The sequence below is a fragment of the Eubalaena glacialis genome, chromosome 10 (genome assembly GCF_028564815.1).
Source record: "Eubalaena glacialis isolate mEubGla1 chromosome 10, mEubGla1.1.hap2.+ XY, whole genome shotgun sequence".
Lineage (NCBI taxonomy): Eukaryota > Metazoa > Chordata > Mammalia > Artiodactyla > Balaenidae > Eubalaena > Eubalaena glacialis.
In genome coordinates, this window is record NC_083725.1 from 68,000,532 (window position 1) to 68,022,009 (window position 21,478).

Consider the following 21,478-nt stretch of genomic DNA (forward strand, 5'->3'; position numbering starts at 1 on the left):
AAAAAGTATGGCCGTCTCAGTGGAGGGAGGGTGGAGAGAAGAAGAGGACATATGAGATTCCCAGAGTTTTCTGCACTGAAGACTGAGGATGGAGGCCTTGGAGCCAGACAGACCTGAGTCCCATCTCAGCTTTGTCATTCGCCAGTCAAGTGGCCTTAGGCAAGTCCCTGCACCTCTCTGAGAGTCAGCTGCCTCATCTATAAAGAAGGGACAATAGTCCTCACTCGCAGGGCTACTGTGCAAGTTCAGTGAGTGAAAAAGAATCCAAGCCTGAGGCCTGGAGCTCAGAGAAGGGAGTGGCAGAGGTGGGTCTCAGAACAGGGCAGTGAGAGGGCAAGGAACCTGGTCTTCCTCCTTGCTCCGTACTTTCACTTTCCGTTTGGCCCTCCTAATGACCCTGTGGGCCAGGTACTTATTCTCCCATTTTACAGATGAGGCACTGAGTCTCAGTAACTGCCCAGAAATCACCTAGCTAGTAGGTTGTGGGATCACGCCTTGAACCTCTGATGCTAGGAACCAGGCTTTTTCCTCTACCCAGGCGGCATTTTCTGAGGAAAACCTCTGGGTTTCCCCAAATCCAACATACAGAAGTGAACCCGACCCAGTTCCAATAGAGTTTTTGCATGATGTAGGGATGTGGGATTGGAGTGCAACGACAGAGAGACACACATCAGCCCCACTTGGCTCCCAGTGGCTGTATGGGATGCTAGAAGGAAGCAGGGGAGTATCTGAAGTAATCACAGATCGGCCTGGCACATAGTAGGCCCTTGATAGATACTCGTAATGTGAGTGAGTCTCTGAGAGACCAGAAATGGGAATGCAGGACTACCACCCAGGGAAAGGTCAACAGTTGGCTTGTGTTGGTAGAAAACCAGACCCCAATCCTGCTCAAGAAAACCAAATTGGCTCTCTCTCTCTCTAAATCCTTCAGACAGGCACTGTGAGTCCTCACAGAGATTGGTAGAGGTGCAGCCTTCCAGACTCCAAATTGCAGGTGCATGGTCGAGAGAGGGAAGGGTCCTTTCGACTTTCTGGAGGCTCACTTGCCCCCTCCTTGGCCCCAGAGGCCGCAGAAGTTCTGCACATGGAAAGATGCTGGGACCAGCTTGGCTGGCTAAGTTCATTCCACCAATCTTTGAGTAAAAGCATGCACAGCACCCCACAGGGCACAGAACATACAGTAACCTCAGGCACGAGCAGCCTTCATGTATCACCTCAGCCTCCCCAGGCTGACACAGGTCCAAGAATATTCCTGAACTCAGCTGTGGAATTAGAGCACGAGTCCAATCCCTGGGACCTCTGGGAGTTAAGCTAACAGGCCTTCAGATAGCTCTTGGGTTAATCCTGCAGTGAGGTTCCACTCTGGGTGGCCCCAACTTGAGGTTCAACCAACCCGGTTTGCACCCCACCTTGCCACTTGCCAGCGTGGTGTTTGCTGAGCCCTGTGCATTTTACAGAGCCCCATGATGTGTGTGGATCGCAACACCATCTGTGGATTCCCACAGTTTGCAAAGCTTGATGTCTTTTTAGAGTCCCATACCGTTGGCAAAGCCTGGCACAGTTTACAGAGCTCTGCAGCTTCCAGGGCCCCATGATGTTTGCACACTCCTGTGTCTTGTGTCGAGCCTGATGCTGCTTTGGAAACCCCAAGCCGTTCACAGAACCCAAGCCTTTACCTCTTTAAGTCATCCCACGTGGGGAAATGCCTTTTTGCAAGCCAGGCAAAAGAGGAATTTGGTTACAAGGGGAGAGTCCTGGGCTCCAGCGTCGAGACCTCAATTCTGGTCCCAGCTCTGTAACTACCTTGCTGTGGGACTTGGAGCACGTCCTTTCTCCTTTCTGGGCCTCAGTCTTCTCACCTGTTAAATGGAGATGGTGATATCAAATGGCCCACCCTCAGGACTGTTCTGAGGATCACTGTGAGGATGCCCAGAAGATGGGGGGGCAGGGCAGTGGGGGAAGGGGAAGGGTGGCCGGAGGCTCCTTCCTGGAAAAGGCTCTAAACTGTCACATCAGCACCATTGCTCCTACTTCCCTCTGGCCTGGCAGCCAGAGAGCAGATATCTATAAATGGGCCCTTGGCCAGGCAGACAAGTAATGGCCTCGGTCAGAGCCTCAGCCATCCCTACCCCCAGGTGCTGCCTGGGGGTCAGACCTCAAGCTGTGCCGACATGCTCTCATGCATGGCTCACTAGATCTGCCCAAGGAAGGCAGTGCATACTTACTTCACCCATGAGGACTCTGACACTCAGAGAGGCCATGTGATTTGCCCAGGGCTACATGTGGAGGATACAGCCAGGGCTGGGGTCTGAGCCAAGGACAGCAAGGATGGACCCGTGGTACTCAGAAGGTCAGAGCAGGAAGGAACCTGGAGCTCACTTAATTCATCCCCTCCCTTTTTCAGATTGGGAGACTGAGGCTGGAGAGAGGCAGGTTGTGCTGGGTCGTGACCACAGGGAAGTCCCAGTCTCTCCGTGGGCTTCAGTTTCTCCCTCTGGTTAATGAGAAACAGGCCCCTCCTGCCAAGGGCTCAGGACTTTCCCATCTTTGTTGGCATGGCTCCTGGATCAGAACGCAGCAAATTTCCCAACTAGGTGAGGAGAATCATGGGTCTGCAGGCAGGTAGGTGTCTGGCTCGGCCACTCAGCCCTACCCGCCATGGCTCAGCACAGCCGTTGGCTCCTCCAGCCCACCCAGCCTTACACAGCCCATACTGTGCTCTCTGCCGCCTAAACCCGGTCTGGAGTTTCTTTCTGGAGAAGCCCTTTTGCCCTAACAGCAGCCTTCCCGTGGGTCCAACTGCCTCTACCTCCCACCAGCCTCTCCCTCCAGCCTGGAGAGAACACGTACTCTGCTGGAAACTCTACATTCCTCCCTGAAAGTGGCAGCCCTGTGCCCAGACAGAGCATGAGCGTGGGCATCAGATGGTTCAATCCTGACCCGGTAAGAAGATCTCTGAGGCTCAGTCTCCTCATCCATAGAGATGATGAGAAACCTCCTGGCAGGGCTGCACTAAACCCAATCATCTCACTCTATCTCACTCATCTCACTCTGTATGTGTGTAGCTCTCCCAGGAGACTGTAAACCCCCTGGAGACCTAGCTGGGTGATCTGAGGCTGGTCACTTGCCGTCTCTGATCCTCAGGGCCCTTGTCTGTGAAATACCTTCCCAGGGCTGTCCTAAGGCTCAGATGAGTTGATGGATCAGTGCTTACTAAGTCTGAGAGCTGAGCAGACATGAGCCATTATTAATATGGTGGCGATGGTAATGGCGATGACTCTTGTAATTCTAGAAGCAGAGGATGTAATAGAAGTAAATCAGAGGCCAGGTCATTCTGACCTCACTGACAATCCCATGTGACTCAATCACTGGGAAGGCCCTCTGAGGTGGGAGGGCACTCAAGTTGTTAACAGCTGTTGTTCTGTGGGTGCTGCAGGCTGTCCCCTCTCACAGGGTCCAGACTGGGCACTGGCTGGCCGGTGGCTCCCAACCCTGCCTCTGCCACCAACACACTGGTGTTGGTCAGGTCCTATGTCCTTCCTGGTCCCCAGTTTCCTTATTATAAAGTGGTGGGGGTAGGTCTCGTTCTGCTCTGCCCCCTGTCTTTGGGGAAGGAACATGAGCTAATGGATGTACCACTGCTTTTGTAAAGTGTCAAGTGCGGGACATGAGGGATTACGGTTATTAATGATTTGGCTCCTGGGAGAGGGGACATGGGGGAGGGGGTGCAGCGGAGGCCGGGAGTGGAGACCAAGGGGAGCAAGCGTCTGCCCCTGGCTGCAAGGGCCCCAACGCCCTGCAGACTTTGTAACACTGCCCCCTGGGGGCCAGAGAGGAGGTCGGTGCCCCAGGCTCTTCCTTTAAGACTCCAGTCCAGGCGGAGGGGGCGGGAAGGACGACTGTCAGAGGAGGCTGAAATGGACAGGCCAGAAGGAGCCCAGTGAGAGCAGTCACCGTCTGCTCCCCTCTCTCCCTCTCCTCCACACCCGTCTCTCAAACCGACCCACTTCTTCCCATCCTGCTGTCACTGCCCTGGTCCTGGCCACCAGCAGCTCTGGCCCGGGCAGTGTCCCAGCCTCCTCCCCACCTCCGGTCTCCATCTTCCTGTGAGCCAGAGGGAACTTTCCAGACCTTAAATCTAACCATGCCCCTCCCTTCTTTAAACCCTGCTCCCACCCCACTCCCCAGCGCCCTCAGGATAAACCCATCTCTCTCTGCCTGATATGGAGTGCCCCCTACCTCTCTGTCTTCTGCCAGATCAGAATCTCCACTTGCAAGTGAGAGGAAAAGGTACAAGAACAAGGCTCTGGGGCAGGACTACTGGCTTCTCCACTTGGTAGCTGTGTTAATTCTTTGCTTGTTTGTAGGGGTTTTTGGTGTGTATGTGAAATACGCACGTGAAATGTGTATGTGAAATAGCCAAAACGTGAAATTTACCATTTTAAGTATATGGTTCAGTGGCATTAAGTACATTCGCAGTGTTGTGGAACCATCACCACCATCCATCTCCAGAACTTCTTCATCTTCCCAAACTGAAACTTCGTACCCATGTGTTACTTAATTTTTCATGCCTCTGTTTTCTCATCTGCAGGATGGGGCTAATGAGTGGATGTACTTTGCACAGTGCCTGGTAGGTAGTTAATAGGTACTCAACAAACATTACTACCATTTTGTTCTCTGGAGGAAAGCAAGTGTGGCAGGACTGCAGGGGTTATCTATAGACATCCAGGGCCTTCACTGCCCGGGATTCATTTCTGTGACTCGGGCAGAGTTTATGACAGCTGCTGGGGAAGCACACCTCATGCTTCACCTAGGAAGATGAGTCACTTCCTCACCTGATGGGGTTATGAGCCTGGAGATGCAGAAGGCAGGAAGCAGGCTGAGCACGGGCAGCTGCTTCTTGACCAGGTTGGTCCTCCACAAATGCTCCAGTGACAACTGTACAGGCAAGGAGGGTTCTGACTGGCGGTAGGGCCCAGTCTGGGCCAGGGTGGGACACCAAACTTGCCTCTGTTCTAAGTCTCTCAGGAGGGGCTGGAACAGGCTAAGCTGTTTTCCTCAGTGCTGTTTATTTGAAGCATTGTCAGTTTGCATTTTGCTTGGTTCTCTCCTTCTCATGTTCCACCCCAAGCACACCCACTCCCTCCACTCTGCACACATGTTTCCTAGATTCACTCACTCCAACTGTTCCTGGCACTCATGTGTAAAATTCTCTCACCATTGAAGTGGTGCCGTCCTTATTAAAATGCCTGCCCCCTCTTTTTTTCTGTTCTCTGAGTGGAACATAGACGTGTCTTCCTCGGGGAGGGGAGAGACCAGGCCTGAGGTGTCCCGTGTGGAGCAGGCCTGGGCTCTGGCAAGGGCAGGGGTGGATCTCTCCAGCAAGCGGGTTTCACGGTGGTGTCTGAATCAGAGGTGGGCCCAGACCAGGAGCCTAGAGGGCCACAGAATCTCCTCCTAAGGGTCCTTAGGTTGGAGACTCCTGTCTCTTGAGTGAGAAATATCAACTGTCTTCTAGAAATAGCCACAAGGGACGGCAGTTCAGCATAAGCAAACCAATCCACTCTTTGGAGTCCCTTGGGCCTGAGCTCAGCAAACGATGAGCTATGTGGCGCTGGACAGTTACTTCATTTTTCTAAACCTCAGTGTCCTTGACTATAAAATGAATGCAATAATTATGACTGACATTCATTACAGGCCAAGCACTGTTCAAAGTACTTTACTTGTATCAACTTAGTCAATGTTCCCAAGTACCTATGATAACCTTACATGTCCTACCCTGCACAAGTTAGTGTTGTACAGTGAGTGGTCAGGTCTGCAATACACATGCAGTGATGTCACAGCTCCACAGGCCAGGCGCCTGTGGTGAGACATGAACCATCACTGCACTTCCCCGCACCTGAGGAAGCTTTCACAGCATTTCACATGTACCTCTGACGTGACAGATACTACAGCCCCCTCACCTGAGGGGGTGCACGTCTAACTAAGACCTGACCACAGGGCACATGTCCCCTCACCTGGCGAGGCTGTGACAGCAGTGCATGTGTACCTCAGACGTGACTGGTCACCACAGGTCCCCTCACCTGAGGAGGCAGTGACAGCAGTGCACTTGTACTTAAGACCTGACCACTCACCATAAGTCCCCCCTCAGAGGAGGCTGTGACAGCAGTGCAGATGTACCCCAGACGTGACCACTGACCACAAGTCCCCTCCCAGAGGGGGCTGTGAAAGCAGTGCACGTTGAGCTCTGACGTGGCCGATACCATGAGCCCCCTCACCATAGGAGGCTGGCCCAGCAGTGCACAGGTACACCAGACGTGACCACAAGTCCCCTCACCTGGGGAGAAAACGGTGGCACAGAGAGGTTAGGAGACTTGCCCAAGGTTACACAGCAGGTAAAAGGCAGACCAGTTTTTAACCTAGACTATCTGGTCCCAGAGCTCATGTCCCTAACCTTGGCAATTAACTGTCCCAAAGGACTAGTTTGAGGACTCAGTCATCTGTCCATCAGTCACTAAGCCATGAGGTTTTATACAGAGTGAGCACTGAGTATAAAACCTTTGACGGGGCTCCCGAAAGAACACGGCTGTGGCCAGGATAATATCCTAGTTCTCCACATGGCCTTCGTCAGTGAGTATTCAGCAGACTGCTCATACCCCAGGGAACTTTCCTCAGCCAGGTCCTCTGCTCCCAGCCTTCCAGGCTGAAAAACCTCAGAGGGGAAGACATCCGGGGGGTAACTTCTCAGTGGCTATGGTGGTGATGGTATAGAAAACTTCTTCACAGCACTTCACAGTTTGCAAAGAACTCTCACCTGGCGTGTCTCACTAAACCTTCATTCCAGCCAGTATTGCTGGTACTATTACCCCGATTCACAAAGGGGAGACAAAGGCAGAGAGAAGTGACATCATTGCCCAAACGGAGGAGCTGGGATTTGAACCCAAGTGCGTTTGGCCCCCAAAGCTGATGCCACACTGCCTCCTGGTGGCAGGAAGGATGGTGACAGTGACGAGCATGCTGGAGGCCCCCGTCGTGGTCCCTGATTCTGGACTCTCCTCCCCAGAGCTCCAGGAGCCTCCTGCCCACACCGGGAGGCAGCCCCGTCTCTCCCTGGACATATTTATAACTTCCCTTTCCTCCTTGGCACCTCCTGTTTCCATCCTCTCGCATGTGTGGGAGCCTGACACCAGGGAAGGTGAGGAGCAGCAGGGGTGAGACGGAGAGAGACAGAGCGTCACTGACGACTGTCCAGGGCAGAGCGGCTTAGGCAGCTGGCCTGCACTCGGGTGGAACTTAGAGAGCCAGCCTGTCTTCTGTTCTGAGCTCGAAAATGTTCCTGAGATACATGGACGCCTCCTAGAGACATTTCTGGACCTCCCCACTTTCTCAGGTGGGTGAGACCTGGACTGGGAATGTTATGGGCCTCCCCACAGTCCCAGGAGAGAGGGACAGGGCTGTGTAACCTGGGTAGAAGACGCTTCTGACACCTGCTGGCACCCTTCACCTCTTCTCAACCTGCGCCGCACTAGCACAGAGCTTGCCCTCAGTAAACAAACCCCCATTCTACAGAAGCGGAAACAGAGTCTCAGAGAGCTCCCAGCCAGGCTTGAACCCAAACTGGTCTGGCACCAGGATCTGAGCACATATCCACTATATGCCCTCTCAGACCCATTCGATGGAGAACAAACTCCCCTGCAGTCTCAGCCTCTTCATGAAATTCTCCCGCCACTCTTGTCTTAAGTGAAAGTTGCCCCCCTACCCCTGTACCACTAAATCTGCAATCTTGCCTTTCTCTCTCTCTCTCTCTCTCTTTTAAACCTCCTTCTCTCCTACTAGTAGTCCAGACCCTGGTCTCAGAAGATCCACTTCTCCTCCTCTTTGACCATCCCTTCCTCCTCTCCCTCTCTGCTGGCTAACTCCTACCAACAAATGGTGGCACATCTGCTCAAATATTTCCAATTTAAAAATATAACAAAATCCTCCCTGATCCCTCATTGCCCTCCAACCATCCACGTCTCTTCACAGCCACGCATCTTGAAAACGTTATCCACTCTCTCTACTTACCCCCCAAATGTCCGCACCACCAAACTTCCACTCCCTTCGTTCCACTGGACCTGTTCACCCTGAGGTCCCCATTGACCTCCTCTTTGCTGGATCTCCTGGACACTCTTCACTTCTCATCCTTCAGCAGCTTTTACTGCTGCTGGCCACATGTGCCCTTTGGAGTGCCTCTGTGATATCATACTCTCCTGGCTTTGCTTCACTCTCTCTGGCCATTTTTTTCCCAGCATCTTTTGCAGACATTTCTTGTTCTGCCTCAGTCTCATGTTAGTTTCCTCCAAGGTTCTGTCCTCACTCTACACTCTCTCCCTAGCTCCATAAAGCATAGCCCTCCCAAGTCTTTGTCAGTAACTCAGCTCTCTCTCTTGAGCTCCAGACTTAAACCCTCCAATACCTGCTGGTCATCCCCACTTGGATATCCCATGGGTCCCTCTAATGCAACATGTCCAAAACCAAACTCATCATCTCCCTGCAAAATCTTCTCACCTACACTGCCCATTGCCCACTGCCATGTTCTGCAGCTCAGCCAACATCACCGCCATCTGCCTCATCACCCAAGCCAGAATGCCGAGCATCACTCGCACTCTTCCATATGCCGTTATCAAATTCTGACAATGCTGCCTCTTGAAGATCTATCTGATTCTTGATAGTTAAGAAGCGTGGGCCTTGAAGACAATTGGATAATAAAAACCAGGGTAATAAAAACCACTGATCAGAAGAACTGAAACCAAGTATGTGACCACCAGGGCACAGTCATTGGTACAAGTAAGCACTCACTAAAGGGCAGCAGCTTCTGTCATCATTATCATTGTTCCTTCTCCCTCTTTCTCTCCTCACCACCCATCTCCCTGGCTGGCCTCCCTGCCTCTAGCCTCTCCCGCTTGAATCCCTTCTCCACGTGGCAGTGGGTGTGATCTTTCGGAAACAAGCATCTGTTAACCCCCTGCCTGAAGGCTGCCTCTAGTTCTCCAATGTCCTCGTGCTGGCTTCGTATTCCTTGGCCTGGAATTCGAGACCCTTCTGGTTCTGGCCCCTGCAGACCTCATCTTTTGAGACTCCCAGTCTCTCCCTCTACACTGCATCCCAAACACACTTCTATCTGCCCCTCTAACACATCTACTTTTCCACCCTTTCCTCACTTTGTCCCTGCCTTATTGGCCTGGAGAGCTCTCCTCATCTGCTTATAATTCACAACCCACCTGAAAGTTGTCTTCCATCATGCAAACCTACTTTGTTCCCTCCTCTGAGCCCTTCAACTCTATAGTAGTACAGATCACACTGGATATGATTGGTGGTCAATTTTTTCCATAGGCTACCCCCACTAGACTCTGTCAATTCACTGTGTTCAGGCACCCAGCATGAAGCCAGCTTCATTCAATGTGGAATGAATGATGAACCTCAGTTCTCCTAATCTTTATTTTTTTTTTTTAATTTAATTTATTTATTTATTTTTGGCTGTGTTGGGTCTTCGTTTCTGTGCGAGGGCTTTCTCTAGTTGTGGCAAGTGGGGGCCACTCTTCATCGCGGTGCGCGGGCCTCTCATTATCGCGGCCTCTCTTGTTGCGGAGCACAGGCTCCAGACGCGCAGGCTCGGTAGTTGTGGCTCACGGGCCTAGTTGCTCCGCGGCATGTGGGATCTTCCCAGACCAGGGCTCGAACCCATGTTCCCTGCATTGGCAGGCAGATTCTCAACCACTGCGCCACCAGGGAAGCCCCTATTTTTTTAAATTCATTTATTATTTTACATTTATTTTTGGTTGCGTTGGGTCTTCGTTGCTGCACGCGGGCTTTCTCTAGTTGCGGCGAGCAGGGGCGACTCTTCATTGCGGTTCGCAGGCTTCTCATTGCAGTGGCTTCTCTTGTTGCGGAGCATGGGCTCTAGGCACGTGGGCTTCAGTAGTTGTGGCGCACGGGCTTAGTTGCTCTGCGGCATGTGGGATCCTCCCGGACCAGGGCTTGAACCCATGTCCCCTGCATTGGCAGGCGGATTCTTAACCATTGCGCCACCAGGGAAGTCCCCTCCTAATCTTTAAAGTGGATGGCATAGGCAGTCAGCCTGGTTAATCCAGAGGAGAGCAAGAGCCCTGGGAGCTGGAGGAAGATAAGTCACGGAAGGCTCCCTGGAGGAGGTTGGACTTGGAGTTATAAGGCATCTAAGAAACAGTGAGAGTAAGAGAGGGCAAGCGAGTGAGAGAGAGTGAAGATTTGGGAACCTGAGTGGCTCTCTGCTCTGTCACACTTGTTCCTCTAGCTTCAAAACACTTGAAGGGTCCCCACACCCCCATCCCCTGGCCAACAGCACAGCACTTTACAGTTATATAGAGATTTTTCACAAACTTCCTCTCATTTGTGTGGTTGGTTGGCTCAGAGGCTAGACTGAGAGTTAGCAAATCTGAGACCTCCATCCTGCCTGGCCCTCGGCCTGCTGTGTGACCTGGGCAATTCCTTTCACCTCTGAGCCTTGGGTTCCTCACCTGTCACGCAGGGCTGTGAACTGTTGCTCAGTAGGTGGGAAAACCTCCATAGACCACAGAGTTCTGTGCCCCAGTGAGGACTATTAATCTTGTTGTTCTAACATCAGCCAAGCCCAGTGGTAGCTGCTAACCAGCCACTTGGGAGTCCTCAGAAAAGCATTACACAGGGCCCTGTTAGAAAGGGACCTCAGGGGAGAGGACCCAGCAGGTTAGGGACAGGAGGGCCTGGGGTTTTAATGGAACCAGTCTCAGCCCCAACGTGTCCTCCCCACTGAGGCAGAGCTGGCTTGGGGAGAGGAAGGGGCAGCTGGAGTGGCCTGGGTCGCAGGTGAGCTGAGCCCCCCCTTGTGTAGGCATGAAGGCTGCAAAGGAAGTGCCCAGAGCCTGTCAGAGCCCAAGGAGGGACAGGGTTCTGGAAGGGCACAGTTTAAGGGGACAGGCAATTAGGGACCATCACCCCAGTATGAGAGGGGCCCTACGAGAAGGGAGATGGGCTAAAATCTTTCTGCCCCAATTTATAGCATTGCAGGCTGGCTGCTGATTCACTAGCTGTGTGACTTTGGCCAGGCATAGCCCCTCTCTGAGCCCCCTCCTGCCTATTAGCAGCAATAGGGGAGCAGGACCAGAAGCTTTCCACAGGGTGAAGTGTCTGATTCCGCAGGAATGCTGGAGGGAAAGCCCTGAGGTGGTCAGGACAGCTCTGTGGAAACACGAAGAAGCCAGGCGCTGGGCCACACTGAGATCCTGGTTTTATAGGAAAGGAGTCAGGGTCAGTCTCCAGCCCCAAGGAATCCTCAGGCTGGTGAGGGATACAAGAATGATGTGGGCTGCCAGACAGGGACGCTTCAGTGCCTCTCCTGTGGTGGACCCTTGGGAGACCTGGCAGGGAGCCCGGAGTCTCACTTCCAGCTCCTTGTGTGACCTTGATTGAGCAAGTCACTCCCTTCTCTGAGTTATTTTGTTTGAAAAATGGGAGGAGGGCTGCGGGGATTGGACTACGTTGCTTGCTTTTAAGGACCCTTCTGGCTCTGATGTTCTGTGATTGCCCCGCAGACCTTGCAAAACCTGCTTACATGGGCCCAGTCGGTGGAGGGAACAGCATCTCAGAATTGCAGCAGCTTCCTGGGAAATGTGCATTCTATCAATTTAGATGTTAAAAGAAAAGAAAAGAAAAATCCCTGCTCACTAGTCCATTATGGGAAAAAGTTCAGTTTAACTCAGGTTAACCCTTTCATTAATTAATTCATTTATTTAAAAAATATTTGTTGAGGGTTTATTATGAGCCAGGTGCCAGGTGCCTGGTGCGTGCACTCTAGAGCCCGTGAGCCACAACTACTGAAACTGTAGTTGTAGGGTTTTTTTGTTTTTTGTTTTTTGCCACTCTCTCACTTCATCCCAGCTTACCCTTCCCCCTCCCCGTGTCCTCAAGTCCATTGTCTAGTAGGTCTGCGTCTTTATTCCTGTCCTGCCCCTAGGTTCTTCAGAACCATTTTTTTTTTTTTTTTAGATTCCATATATATGTGTTAGCGTACGGTATTTGTTTTTCTCTTTCTGACTTACTTCACTCTGTATGACAGACTCTAGGTCCATCCACCTCACTACAAATAATTCAATTTTGTTTCTTTTTATGGCTGAGTAATATTCCATTGTATATATGTGCCACAACTACCAGGCACCAGGTATACAACCATTCTGCTCAGGACACGGGACCTGATTGTCATGACTTTTTCCACGCAGATGTGCCCAATCCACCTCTTCCTTAAGTCATTTCTTGAAAAGAGCATTTTTTTTCTAGCCATGTAGCGCCTCTATTTAGTAACCAGACCATCTGAAACTGTTTGAAAACGCCCTCAGAACCAAACAGAAATCCATAACTGTCTCTGACATCAGCCTAAGAAATGGAGAGAGGAAAATAAAACTTTTGGCCTATTTTTTCCCCAGGTGGAAACCAGAGCTTCCAAATCCTCCCGGTGGCCTGGCTTGGAGGAAAGAGTCCATCTGCTCCCCATCCCCACCCCGGCCTGACTTGTCTTTTTTTTTTTTGGCCTCCCAGCTTTTGGGATCTTAGTTCCTCAACCAGGGATTGAACCCACACCCCCTGAAATGGAAGCGCAGAGTCCTAACCACTGGACCACCAGGGAATTCCCTGGCCTGACTTTTCATCTGTGAAAGAAAGGGTCAGGGACTCAATTATCTGCAGGCCATTTCCACGCTTATGTATTCTGTGGCGTGAGAAGGGTTTGTTAGAAGAGGGAGAAGCTGGAGGTGGTCCTGGAAAACCAAGTGGATCTGCTCCAGGGGTCCCTGGGGCAGGGAGGCAGTGATCTGAACATCAACATAACCTGGCCCTGGATCACTTAGTCAAGGTGAAGGGCGAGTCAACACTTCCCTCAGCTCAGTTCTGGGGGTTGGAAAGTCTCACTTCGGGGTCTTGGGCTGCCGTGCACGCACAGTAACCTTCTTCAACAGCCTCCTGGGAGCGGAGTTACTCTCTGAAGAGTGCTTGGTCTTCTCTCCTGACACTGGTTCTGAGACTTTTCAGTTCTCTGTGGTGCCCTCTGAACTGGGGTCCAGAACAGTGGGCATGAAGTGGCTTAACAGTGACACCTGCTGAGCTGCAGCAGCCAGGAGGGGGAAAGACCATGGAGTGACCCAGGAAGTCCTCTGGCGTTTGTTTTTTTCCCAACAGGGGGAGAATCTATCTTCCACTTGGATTCCTTTCGGGAAATGACTCCTTCTACCAAAGGCATATACAATGCCTCTGCCCTCGCAAGGTGACTGACATCTCAGTTTGCCGGGGACTAAGGGATTTCCTGGGACATGGGACTTGCAGTGCTAAAACCAGGCGGTTCTGGGCAAATCAGGATGACTGGTCTCTGGATATGACAAATAGACAGGATACAAGGACCCAGGTTAGACTGAGACAGAGTCCCAGCAGCAGCTGCACGGAAAGGGGAGATGCTCTTGGCTGAAGCAGACTGCATTCTGTAGCAGCCCTTGGGGGAAGCAGCTCTTCCTACCAATAAGATATCACAGAAAGGGAATCATCCACAATCTGATTGATGTAGTTCATTTATGTTACTTTTTTTTTTTTTTAAAGAAAGAACCAATGAATCTAGGGTCAGAGGTTGCTTAAAGGTTTTTAATCTAGCTCCTATCTAAATATTAAACCTCCTGTGCACCATTTCAGCTCAAAAGACCCCAGCTTTGCATACCTCTAATTATAAGGAATTCACTCATTCTCAAGCCAGTCTTTTGCCTTATGGGATAGTTCTAATTGTAAGAAACTTATTCCATATGTGGGGCTCTCTGGGTCCCTGGAGCTGCTAATACTGGCTCCAGTTCTTTGTAAGTGTTGTACCTGCCCCTTGACAGCCCTTCAGGTGTTTATGTTCACCCCTCTTGCCCACCAGACAGGACCAGCTTTTTAACCATTGCTCATTAGACAACTCACTATCCTGAGCATCTTAGCTGTGCAATGAAATTCCAGGCACAAAGAAACAGTTAGGATTGAGATCCATGGTTGGAAACAAAAAGATGCATGTTCTAGTTAACGTTTCCCTGGTTGTTCTGGTTTCCAGATATGGACTGATGTTTCCAGAGCCTGTCTGCAAATAACCAGCCCTGACCCACTATGGAAGCCACCTGTAATGGATCAAAGGACTCCTCACCTGTCTTCTACCTGGTGGGTATCCCTTCTCTGCTTGAATCCTTCTTCCTCCTTGTCTTCTTGATTTTCCTCTTAATCTCTCTGCTCATCCTGGTGGGAAATGAGCTGATCCTGGTGTCTGTGGTGGCAGAGCCCAGCCTCCACAAACCCACGTACTTCTTCCTGATCAACCTCTCAGCCTTGGACATCCTCTCCACTACAACCACTGTCCCCAAGATGCTGTCCCTATTCTTGCTTGAGGACCACTACCTCAGCTTCCCTGCCTGCTTCCTGCAGATGTACCTTTTCCACAGCTTCTCCTGCTCTGAAGCCTTCATCCTGGTGGTCATGGCCTATGACCGCTATGTGGCTATCTGCCGCCCACTGCACTACCCTGTCCTCATGACCCCACAGACCAATGCTGCACTGGCAACCAGTGCCTGGCTCACTGCCCTCCTTCTGCCCATCCCAGCAGTTCTGCAGACCTTCCACATGGCTTTTGACAACACTGCTCACATCTGCCACGGCTTCTATGACCACTTGGTTGTGGTCCAGGCCACCTACTCTGACACCACGTCCCAGACCTTCATGGGCTTCTGCATCGCCATGGTGGTGTCCTTCCTGCCCCTTCTCCTGGTGCTTCTCTCCTATGCCCACATCCTGGCCTCAGTGCTTCGCATCAGCTCCCGAGAAGGATGCTCGAAAGCCTTCTCCACCTGCAGCTCCCACCTCCTGGTTGGCACCTACTACTCATCCATTGCCATAGCCTACGTGGCCTACAGGGCTGACCTACCCCTCGACTTCCACATCATGAGCAACGTGATGCATGCTATTCTCGCACCTGTCCTCAACGCTCTCATCAACATGCTGAGGAACAAGGATGTCAAAGCAGCCATCACCAAAATGGCATGTCCCCAGGGCCCAGGGAATTCTGGGACCCTTAATCCTTAGATGCAAATTATTCAGCTCCCTGGACACCAATGACAGTGCCCAGCACAGAATAAACACAATAAATATTTTTAAATGGATTACAGCAACCCAAATCGACTTCATTCAGTTGAGCAGACAGCTAAAACCCGGTCCTCAAATACTGGATCAAGAAGTCTTCCCACTGGTGCTATAGAATAATTGGTTTTCACAGTTTTCATCAGTCATTAATGTGATGCATAAAATTTGATCGTCCAATCATTTATATTTAAAATCTTTACTAGGACTGCTAGAGACGGAAATAAGCCAGACATAGCTGCTGCCCTCAAGGTGTCCATAGCTTAACTGGGGAGTCACACCCAGAGAAATAATATAAGGTGCTAGGACAGAGAGAAGCAAAGGGGGCTGTGGGAGCCAAGAAGTTAGCATTTGATTCAATGTTAAAATTTTCTCCTGTAAGTTTTTATACTTTTGGCATTGGTATCACTTGTTTGTTAGCAAATACTCATGTATCAGCAATATAGATGGGTGGGAGGCTGGAAATGATTGCATAAGAAAACCACTAGCTGCTCCAATCAGGGAGCGGTAATAGGGTCCACGTTCCCATCCAATGGGATGAATCCGTTTTCAGCTTGGATGCCCATTAAAAAGTGATGCTTCCTGCCAAGAACCAGTGGGTGGAAGTTAGAGTGGCTCCATCCACCATCACCCACAGTGACCTATTTGGGGGAATTTGTACTTCCAGTCCTGACGATTCTGGCCTCTGTGGATTAAGCAGTCCGGATTCACCAGGAGACACAGTAAATCTCACTAAATTTAAAGCTACAGCTTCTGCCTGGTCATTTTAAGCCCACTGTGAAAGCAGACCAGCAGTCAGAAAAAGGAGTTACCATATTTAGAAGGGCAATTGACCGTGATCTTCAAGAGGAAGTAAAACCACTCTTACATAATGGGGGCTGGGAGGTCAGCACTCAGGCAAGTGAGCATTTCTGGTTTCTGCCAACTTTAACTCTTAGTGGACAATTAAAGCAACTATAGCTTGATGAGGCAGAGTAAACAGGGGCTCAGAACTGTCAGGGATGAGGGTCTGGGTCATGCTAGGAGGGAATCCATCTAGACCCACTGAAGTGACTGAATGTGAAGGGAAAGCGGAAGGGAATCTAGAATGGGTGGCAGAGGAGAGGGATGATGAAGTGTCACTTGCAGCCTTGGGACTGACTGCAGCAGCGAGGGCAGTCGTTAATCCAACTAATCCTTTTCTTAGAAATTTCCCTTGAAACTGTGACTAATCAGAATCTGGAAACCCTATGTCCAAATGGAGTGAACTTGTGAAAAGTGAATGAATCCGAGAGGTTCAAGGGATAGACTATAGTAGACACAGTTAGTGGTCTTCCCTCTGGCAGCTGAGTGTTGGCTACTAACAACTCACACACATATACCCTAAGATAGAGGCATAATGGCCCTGACCCTTGTTGCTTTCCTTCTGGGGGGAAAGGGAGCAAGAGAGTAACTTTATAAGCAGAAAAAAACAGCTACTGGGTACTAAGCAGTCTAAGCTCAGATGCCAGCTGTTGACAGTAGTACCTGGTGAAGCCAGCTGTTTGGCATCTAGAGACTCCGAGAGCCCATGAAAGTTGTATCTTCTCCTGCAGGAGATGAACATCACTAGTCCCCTGGGAAATAGAATAGCTGCAGGCAGCCTCTCCTCTGGCTATTGCTAGATAATACAAACCAAACCCTTGGAGTCATTTTCAAAAAATCATGTTTCACTATGTCCTAAATCTTCTCAAAAACTCTATGAGATGGGTAATATTGTTATGTTCCATTTTACAGATGGAGAAACTCAGACTCAGAGAGGTTAAGTAACATGCTTAAGGTGACATAGCTAAAATATATTAGAACTGGTATTCATACCCAGGACTTGTCTCTTCAGACCCTATGCCCTTACCCATATGCAGAGCACAGGCCTGGGAATGAAGCCCTGGGTCTGCCTTGCAGCTCTGATACTAAACATTAGTATAAGCATCAGTAAGTCATTTCACTTCTCTGGACCTCAGTTTCCTCTTCTTGGGCTGCCTGTCTCCCCTGACTGTTCTGAGGACCAGACGGAATAATGTCAATAAAAGATGCCCCGTTGGTTGTAAAGTTCTGGAACCCATGAGGGCTCTTAACAATGTTGTTCTCATTATCAGCAAATCCCAGAGGCAAGTCCCCTCCCAACACGTGCTCTAGGAGGGACCAAGAAGTTGATCCTGGGTGACTGCGGGGTGGGGGCTCAGTGCCTCAAAGGAACCCCAAAGGGAGAGGACCCCTGAAGGCCTGACTGAAAAGAGGGGTTAGGGGGTTAATGAGCCACAGCTCAGCACCTACCTGGCTCTTCTCTGCCTGGCCGGGTTGGAAGACACAAAGGGGACACCACAAGAGGCACCAAGGTAGACAGGGCTTGGAAGGTGGGTGAGCTAGGGGTGAAGTGCCAAAGCTCAGCAAAGACCAGAGTGGGGAGACAGGGCAAGGATGTGGGGGGAAGGTAGAACCAGGACCAGGGGTCAGGAAGACTGGTTGGGTGTGCACAAGAGGCAGACGTCCAGGATCCAGGTTGGCTGTGTGTATGTGGGCTGCTGGACCTTGGACCACATATCCTGGCAGGTCTGTGTCTTGGCCAAAGCCTTCCCATGGGAAAGCAAGGCTAATGGTGGCAGAAACATTGGAAACACTAGCACACTTCAAGTTCCTACCTGTTCCAGGCTCTTGTGGAACATTGTTTAAGCATTCTCTCTGCAAGGACTCACAACAACCCCAGGGGGTCACAGATGAAGGAAATGAGCCCAGAAGGAAATGAGCTGCAGGTAGGAGCTGGGATTGGAACCCAGTCCTTTCTGACTCACAGGTGCACACACTGGACCACTAAGGCCCATAGGACAAGATGGAGGTAAAGCCACTGGCTGGCAGCAGGTACTCACTAGGCGGGAAAGCCCTCGCCCTCTCCTTCTGGGGCATGGTACATGTGACATGTGCTCTGCCAGACCCAGAGCGGACACAGAAAACAGTTCATTGGATTGGAAACCCCTCAGAGAACTTTTCCTCCAAACCCTTCACTGCACAGGTGAGAAAACCAAGTGTTTTCTCATGGAGGGAACTAAAATTGAGAAGGCATCTTGAGATCGAAAAATGAGGCAGGCAGTTCCATATAATCAATGGATCAGTTTATTATAGGGTAACTTACAGAGTGGGATCAGGATCAGGTGGATGATGATCTGGAAGCATTCGCAGCTGCACTACACACCACAAGGGGCCATTGGGACAATTTTATAGTTAACCTAGTGTATAGGGGTAAGTGCTTGGAGATAGGATGTGCATTCCTAAGTCAAGATTTATGAATGGGTGACCAGTCTCATGGGCACCAGGAATATATCAGAGAAGATTTTCAGCATTGTTTGGGGACTAACAGCATAGAGGCCACATGGTCCTAATAAGTATTAAACAATATCTATTAACTACAAAGCCTTTGATGGTACCACACAGTACAATCCTGGTTAGGGTCAGGAGACAGTGAAAAGGGCCAAGATGGTGTCAGTTATGCTAACAGCCATACACCAAAGTCACAGGAAGTAAGTGAGTGGCAGAGCTGCAGGAGCCAGGACTTCTGGTTGCCAGGCAAGATTCTTTTACAGCAGACTGGCTCCAGAATGACCTTTGCTCTCATCCCCCTCCAGCCATGGCCTTGAACAAAGGCCTGTCCTTCTCCAACCCTCAATTTCTCATATGTTGAAAGGCATAACCACTCCCTGGCAGGGTTGGATGACGGGAGGAGATGATGTACATCAAATGCAGCATCAGGGATCGGAACCAAGATGGCGGAGTAGAAGGATGTGCTCTCACTCCCTCTTGCGAGAACACCAGAATCACAACTAGCTGCTGGACAATCATCGACAGGAAGACACTGGAACTCACCAAAAAAGATACCCCACATCCAAAGACAAAGGAGAAGCCACAATAAGATGGTAGGAGGGGTGCAATCACAGTAAAATCAAATCCCATAACTGCTGGGTGGGTGACTCACAGACTGGAGAACACTTATACCACAGAAGTCCACCCACTGGAGTGAAGGTTCTGAGACCCACGTCAGGCTTCCCAACCTGGGGGTCCGGCAACGGGCAGAGGAATTCCTAGAGAATCAGACTTTGAAGCCTAGTGGGATTTGATTGCAGGACTTCGAAAGGACTGGGGGAAACAGAGACTCCACTCTTGGAGGGCACACACAAAGTAGTGTGGCATCGGGACCCAGGGGAAGGAGCAGTGACCCCAGGGGAGACTGAACCAGACCTACCTGCTAGTGTTGGAGGGTCTCCTGCAGAGGCGGGGGTGGCTGTGGCTCACCGTGGGGACAAGGACACTGGCAGCAGAAGTTCTGGGAAGTACTCCTTGGTGTGAGCCCTCCCAGAGTCTGCCATTAGCCCCACCAAAGAGCCCAGGTAGGCTCCAGTGTTGGGTCGCCTCCGGCCAAACAACCAACAGGGAGGGTACACAGCCCCACCCATCAGCAGTCAAGCGGATTAAAGTTTTACTGAGCTCTGCCCACCAGAGCAATAGTCAGCTCTACCCACCACCAGTCCCTCCCATCAGGAAACTTGCACAAGCCTCTTAGATAGCCTCATCCACCAGAGGGCAGACAGCAGAAGCAAGAAGAACTACAACCCTGCAGCCTGTGGAACAAAAACCACATTCACAGAAAGATAGACAAGATGAAAAGGCAGAGGGCTATGTACCAGATGAAGGAACAAGATTAAAACCCCAGAAAAACAACTAAATGAAGTGGAGATAGGCAACCTTCCAGAAAAAGAATTCAGAATAATGATAGTGAAGATGATCCAGGACGGTGGAAAAGAGTGGAGGCAAAAATCGAAAAGATGCAAGAAATGTTTAACAAAGACTTAGAAGAATTAAAGAACAAACAAACAGAGATGAACAATACAATAACTGAAATGAAAACTACACTAGAAGGAATCAATAACAGAATAACTGAGGCAGAAGAATGGATAAGTGACCTGGAAGACAGAAGGGTGGAATTCACTGCTGTAGAACAGAATAAAGAAAAAAGAATGAAAAGAAATGAAGACAGCCTAAGAGACCTCTGGGACAACATTAAACGCAACAACATTCGCATTATAGGGGTCCCAGAAGGAGAAGAGAGAGAAAGAGGACCCGAGAAAATATTTGAAGAGATTATAGTCGAAAACTTCCCTAACATGGGAAAGGAAATAGCCACCCAAGTCCAGGAAGCGCAGAGAGTCCCATACAGGATAAACCCAAGGAGAAACATGCTGAGACATATAGTAATCAAACTGGCAAACATTAAAGACAAAGAAAAATTATTGAAAGCAGCAAGGGAAAAATGACAAATAACATACAAGGGAACTCCCATAAGGTTAACAGCTGATTTCTCTACAAGCTGCTACAAGACAGAAGGGAGTGGCATGATATACTTAAAGTGATGAAAGGGAAGAACCTACAACCAAGATTACTCTACCCAGCAAGGATCTCATTCAGATTCCATGGAGAAATCAAAAGCTTCACAGACAAGCAAAAGCTAAGAGAATTCAGCACCACAAAACCAGCTCTGCAACAAATGCTAAAGGAACTTCTCTAAGTGGGAAACACAAGAGAAGAAAAGGACCTACAAAAACAAACCCAGAACAATTAAGAAAATGGCCATAGGAACATACGTATCGATAATTACCTTAAACGTGAATGGATTAAATGCTCCAACCAAAAGACACAGGCTTGCTGAATGGATACAAAAACAAGACCCATATATATGCTGTCTCCAAGAGACCCACTTCAGACATAGGGACACATACAGACTGAAAGTGAGGGGATGGAAAAAGATATTCCATGCAAATGGAAATCAAAAGAAAGCTGGAGTAGCAATACTCGTATCAGATAAAATAGACTTTAAAATAAAGAATGTTACAAGAGACAAGGAAGGACACTACATAATGATGAAGGGATCAATCCAAGAAGAAGATATAACAATTATAAATATATATGCACCTAACATAGGAGCACCTCAATACATAAGGCAACTGCTAACAGCTCTAAAAGAGGAAATCGACAGTAACTCAATAATAGTGGGGGACTTTAACACCTCACTTACACCAAATGGACAGATCATCCAAAATGAAAATAAATAAGGAAACAGAAGCTTTAAGTGACACAATAGACCAGATAGATTTAATTGATATTTATAGGACATTCCATCCAAAAACAGCAGATTATACTTTCTTCTCAAGTGCGCATGGATCATTCTCCAGGATAGGTCACGTCTTGGGTCACAAATCAAGCCTCAGTTAATTTAAGAAAATTGAAA

At 49.8% G+C, this 21,478-nt stretch overlaps 1 protein-coding gene across 1 annotated transcript; it reads left to right on the top strand.

Moving 5' to 3' along the window:
* The first annotated feature begins 14,169 nt into the window (after positions 1-14,169).
* Positions 14,170-15,135, top strand: LOC133099860 (olfactory receptor 2AT4-like). The gene has a single exon (XM_061203712.1). The coding sequence runs from the start codon at positions 14,170-14,172 to the stop codon at positions 15,133-15,135; it is 966 nt and encodes a 321-aa protein (XP_061059695.1).
* Positions 15,136-21,478: the final 6,343 nt, after the last annotated feature.

What these genes read in the sequence shown, in the direction of transcription:
- LOC133099860 (XM_061203712.1), top strand. Translation starts at nt 14,170, where the DNA reads ATGGAAGCCACCTGTAATGGATCAAAGGACTCCTCACCTGTCTTCTAC.